A 6,000-nucleotide genomic window follows, 5' to 3' on the forward strand; every position below is an offset into this window, starting at 1 on the left:
ACAGTAGTGTACGAGAGATCCGCCTGCCCTCAATGGATGAATGGAAACATTCATACAATGAGACAAGGTTCGTACAATGAAGCATATTTTTATTCTGTCTGTGGTCTGTAAATCAATAAAGGTGTCATGTCTTTTGATCATGTTTTGTTTTAGTTATGTCCTGTTTGGTTTTTGGTCACTTAGTTCCTGCTTTTTCACTCCCTTGTTTTGTTTCCATTGTTATCCATTAGTTTCACCTGTTGCTCATTTGGACACACGCACCTGTGTTAATCATGTCACTACTATTTAAGCCTGTCACTTTCAGTTGGTCGTCCTGGCGACATTAACTCTGTTTGCTTCTGCTGCCCTTGTCACCCATGCGTTCATTCCAAGCCATTGTTCCATGCACGTTTTTCATGCCCCAGTAAGTGTTATATATTTCATGTTCATAGTTTTTGCCTTTGTGCTAGTCTTTTGTTTTTATTAGCCAAGTTTGTACTTCCGCCTTTGTGCGCGCCTTTAGTTTGTACCTTTTGTTAGTGTTAAAATAAAATATGTCCTTACCTTCACGCCATGTCAACTCCAACTTTACTTGCATCTCGGGAAAACAAACACCACAGTCCACGTCGTGACAAAAGGGTTCCCAAATCAAGGGTCCACTGTACATCTTCTTACCCCTTACACAAGTTGCATTTATAGTCGGATATAAGTCATAAGTGTCAGCCAGCGGTTATGTTTCCTGTGTTTGAAACCAATACCTCGCATGTAAAGTTGTCTGGTACAGGTCCCCAATACGGGGGTCTAATAATAACATTAGCAACCATGGCGATCAAAACAAAACCTTGCATGATTTACATTACTTCTCCTAAGTCCAGATGTAGCATTCTGTTCAAAGTCTAAGAGTTGTATTACAGGCTGTGACTGATGTTTGTTCCACAGGTCCAAGAAAGCGGCGGTAGATTCCGACTCGTCCCAACTGTCCACTAGCGACAAGAACAAAGCAATAGAGGACGGTCAGAACAACAACGTCCAGCCCGTGCCCTTTTTATCGGGATAAGACTTGTGGGCTTTGAGGTCTGTGCTCTTCATTATCTCTCCAACATGTTTGCCGCTTGTAGATCAGCACCTAGAAAGAACCGATGTTAGCGGGATGCTGCGATGCTTCAAACGACTGCTGGACGAACTTTTAACGGAAAGACAGGATCGGGATTTTGGGTCAGGAACTGTGGCCCCCATCCTTGAAGGTCATGGACTAGGATTCGGACTTACTTGTCCATCTGGTTTTTCTCAGCCCTGAGCTGAATAAGAAACAAGGCGACACAGCTGCGATGGCTTAGCTTAAAGGTCAGATTTGTACATTTCTCATTAGCTGCTCGTCACATTTTCAGGAGCGAGACTCCTATTGGTTTTCAGAATATGCAAAAGAGGATGTAGCTAAGATCTGGTCTCGACCCGCCAAACTACACCATAGCTCTGTAACTCGCAGACAACTTTGTGTCCATTTTGTCAACAGACTGCAGCGTAACGTCGGTACCTATGCAGAAGGGTACCAAAAAGTGGTAAAGTTTGGATAGTTTAGTAGCTTTTACACCTTTTGACACCAAATACAAAATGTGTACAGAACATTACTGTACTGCTTAAATCCTGTCCAATATTCCCAAGGGGGGAAAAGCTTTCATAAGTCAAACAAAACCTGGGAGTTCAACCTGTCATGAAAACGATGAACTTTTGCCGTGATGCCACCAGTGACTGCAAATAACACACATGTGATGATAACCATAGAACAGGAAGTACAACATACTGAGTCACTTACAATCACTTTGTTAGTTCCAGCAATACAGACTGTAGGTGACAATATCACTCTTGGAACATCAACTAGTTTCACTTTGTTTTAGTTTCGTTATACTGTAGTTACTTGTATGACAGTTAAGAATGTTATTTTAATAAATGTTTATTATTTCCTTATGTGGCGCCTTTCCACAGAATCGGTGCCATTTGCATCCCCAGGAAATAAAATGTTTAAATGCACAATGAAATTAACAGTAAATTACATTCGATTAATTTACATATTAAATGAATACCCTTTAAAGGGGAACATTATCACAATTTCAGAAGGGTTAAAACCATTCAAAATCAGTTCCCAGTGGCTTAGTTTATTTTTCGAAGTTTTTTTCAAAATTTTACCCATCACGCAATATCCCTAAAAAAAAGCTTCAAAGTGCCTGATTTTAACCATCGTTATATACACCCGTCCATTTTGATAGAACAGCAAGCTATAGCGACATTAGCTCGGATTCAGACTCGGATTTCAGCGGCTTAAGCGATTCAACAGATAACGCATGTATTGAAACGGATGGTTGTAGTGTGGAGGCAGGTAGCGAAAACGAAATTGAAGAAGAAACTGAAGCTATTGAGCCATATCGGTTTGAACCGCATGCAAGCGAAACCGACGAAAACGACACGACAGCCAGCGACACGGGAGAAAGCGAGGACAAATTCGGCGTTCGCCTTCTAACCAACGATTGGTATGTGTTTGTTTGGCATTAAAGGAAACTAACAACTATGAACTAGGTTTACAGCATATGAAATACATTTGGCAACAACATGCACTTTGAGAGTGCAGACAGCCCATTTCAGACGCGCTAAGAACATATATTTTTCCACGATTTCAGCACTCAGGTTAACCATACCTAAATAGACACAAAATACTGCATTACACAAGACTACTCGAATGTACTCGAATGATTGAAAAAAATAAATGTTTTTAAGCTAAATTATTGGTAAACACAATTTATGTATAATAATTTATGTAAAACCGCGAGTAATGAATAAAGTTTTCATCAATTAATATATTCTGTAGACATACCCTCATCCGCTTTATTTCCTGAAAGCTGATCTGTCCAGTTTTGGAGTTGATGTCAGCATCTGCTTTGAGTGTCGCAGGATATCCACACATTCTTGCCATCTCTGTCGTAGCATAGCTTTCGTCGGTAAAGTGTGCGGAACAAACGACTGATCATTTCGTCGGCTTTCCCCACACCCTCGTATTTTGAACGAATTACGTCCAATTTCTTGGCACTTTCACATCTTTGGGCCACTGGTGCAACTTGAATCCGTCCCTGTTCGTGTTGTTACACCCTCCGACAACACACCGACGAAAGTGAGAAAATGGCGGATTGCTTCCCGATGTGACGTCAGCGAATAATAGAAAGGCGTTTAATTCGCCAAAATTCACCCATTTAGAGTTCGGAAATCGGTTAAAAAAATATATGGTCTTTTTTCTGCAACATCAAGGTATATATTGACGCTTACATAGGTCTGGTGATAATGTTCCCCTTTAAGAACTTAACTTGAACTACCTTGAACACTGGAAAAAATATCATTTGTTGGCTGTGCCTGCTTCTGAAAAGTAGAATTTACTGAGAAATATAATTAAATATTATAAGTTTTTTTTTACATAATGTTACTTCAACAGAAAACACTTGGCTCTCCAAGCATCACCATAATGGCCAACTTTAAAATGCAGCAGCGTAGTAGGCCTACGTATTCATTAAAAACAAGGCAGAGGTTTTTATTCAACGAGTATATTTAAAATATTTGGCCCCTGTAACATTACGCACAGTTTGAACAGTAACACTGACTTCTCTAACACATTCATGTTAGAGTAATCTTGACTTTTCCAAAAGTACGTTTTTACTCACTTATTTTTCTGCATGTTCGATGATATTTCAACTGAAGGGATTAATGTCTCACCACAGTCCTGCTACCTAAATTAGGTTTTTGATGTTATTTGTTTGTTTCTAAAATATATTTTTGATAGAATCCCTGTTATGTAATTATTGTCAACATGCTGTATTTCATGGATTTGCTATTTATATGCTAACCTAATAATATTTCACTCCTGTTACTAACAGTCCCGTTTCTAAATGAGTGAATACGGGTATTTTGAGCAAATGGCGCTGATTCAGTGGAATAGTCCAAAAATTGGTTTTGAGTTCAGAACTGGGAAGTCAACCAACATCAAGTTTCCACTGTAAAATACAATCTTTTTAGACGTTTTAACTCTTGTTTTGCGGACCCGTCACTGACGTCTTCGCAAGAACGCCTCAGCAGCTGCGTTGTAAGTAGTACTGTAGTTTTCATTCACAATACTATAATATCCTTAGGAGCACTGGTGAAGCTAGAACACATTTGCACTATTTCTTTGACCGTCGTTGCACAAATGGATACAAACAAATGTCGTTTACTGTACAGGCTTTTGGTTACCGCGGCAACACTGTCATCCTAAGAAATACACACGAAATATGTCAACTTAGAAACTCGCTTTGCACATCCACTGTAGCATCTATTCACTAATCCAAATACCCCAAAATACATGTGTCTTCTGTCAAATAGTTTCCTAAGGTTACGTACAGTCGAAAGGGGATTCATATGGCCCCATTTGTTGCGGTTTACCTGACACATGAAACGTGACGAATTGGCAGTAGAGTGTTGAATATCCTAAAATGTGTTTTGTAGCAATTCCACAGCGTCAGTTTGTATGTAGTATGTAGTATGCTATGTATTTATGCACTTTCCATCATTTTCAGCAGACTGCATTACAAAATGATTACCCCCTCGCCCCCCTTCCTCTCACGGGCGATCCACCCAGGAATGGGGCCACATGAATCCCTTCCCTTCTGCACAAGCCGCTGCCATATAACAAAACACACATAAGACGTTTTGTAATATATCATGAGTAGTTTTTTAGTATTACTGCTATTTGGTTGCAAGAAAATGACCTTGTCACCATTTTGTCTTCTCCTCTCTCTTATGTTGATGCAAAGTTGGCAGGAAAAACCATTGAAAAAAGTGACATCGTCCCACAATTTGGTAGAAGAATGTCAGGCGTTCTGTGTTTGTTCACGTTATAATGCAGTGTCTGCTGTTTGTTTCTTTTTCTTTAACCCGCACTTGCCCACCAAATAAAATAAAAAAAGTAGGTACAGTGTTTGAACTCGACCTTGTTTGTGTTGATGTTGTTATTTGTTGTAGTTTCCAACTTTGGCTGTCGTTCCTGGTTTTAATTGTAACACATTGTGGAGTTCTGGGTGCTGATTAATAAAGGTTTTCTGCCCAATTTATGTAAATGATAAAAAGGGAAGAGATTTTGTTTTGTTTTAGTTTTTTTTTTTTTTTTTGTGGATTTCCATATTTTTGTCCTTAGTTGTCGCTGTTTTGTATCTAAGTGTGGTTATAAAGTTGCAATCTATTAATAATGTGTGCCTTAAATAATAACGTTCTGGTACTGAACCAATCTGTCGTGTCTCTTTATTTCAAGTCATTGCTCATGAGTTGTGTGCTCAATGGCTCCACTTGCAGTACTAAAGTGGCATTTAATTTTAGTGATTAAAGGTTGTCGTACCTTAGAAATATTCTATATTTATTGCGAGCTCTGCTTAACACCATGGTATATTAAAAAATATATATATGTCAGTAAATGAATAGTTTTGGTTAAATATGTTTGGTACATACATTTTTTTTTTTTTTTAATTAAAGACAAAGATAAATGGTGTTCTCGAGTGGATGGAGCGCCCTCACACAACAAGGGGTTCTCAAACCGCAGTTTTATAACATAGTCACCATGGCAACAGTCGAGCTTCTATTGTCCTTTTTATTCATTCAAAGCTGATATTTGAAGGTGGGATCCCTACATATTCTTATAGATGCCCAATATATTTTCTTACTACTCAAGATTAATAACCTTTTTATATTGAGTTTTTTTATATTATTATTATTTTTGTATTATTTTTTTTATAATATAGAACAACTCAAACAACTGCGGATTTGACAAACTCTAGATTAGTCCTGACAAAAGCCAATGGTGAAGGTAGCAGTAAATGTTAAACAATGTTCTACCAGATTTACAGTAGGAAGGGGACTCATATGGCCCCTTTTGTCACGGTTTACCTGACACGTGAAACGTGACGAAATAGGCTTTAGCCGCCAGATGGCAGTTGAACGTTGAATATGATTAAAATG

General features: G+C 38.5%; 1 protein-coding gene across 2 annotated transcripts in view; it reads left to right on the forward strand.

The window, feature by feature from the left end:
* stk32a (serine/threonine kinase 32A) overlaps window positions 1–3,708 on the forward strand; it is a 173,839-nt gene extending 170,131 nt beyond the window's left edge. For both annotated transcript variants that reach the window (XM_061962524.1, XM_061962523.1), the window contains exon 13: window positions 919–3,708. In XM_061962524.1, coding sequence (XP_061818508.1) covers window positions 919–1,036 — 118 coding nt within the window. In that variant the 3' untranslated portion in view covers window positions 1,037–3,708. The remainder of the gene's footprint in view (window positions 1–918) is intronic.
* Window positions 3,709–6,000: the final 2,292 nt, after the last annotated feature.

This window comes from Nerophis lumbriciformis, linkage group LG09, assembly GCF_033978685.3.
Source record: "Nerophis lumbriciformis linkage group LG09, RoL_Nlum_v2.1, whole genome shotgun sequence".
In the NCBI taxonomy this organism is placed as follows: Eukaryota; Metazoa; Chordata; class Actinopteri; order Syngnathiformes; family Syngnathidae; genus Nerophis; species Nerophis lumbriciformis.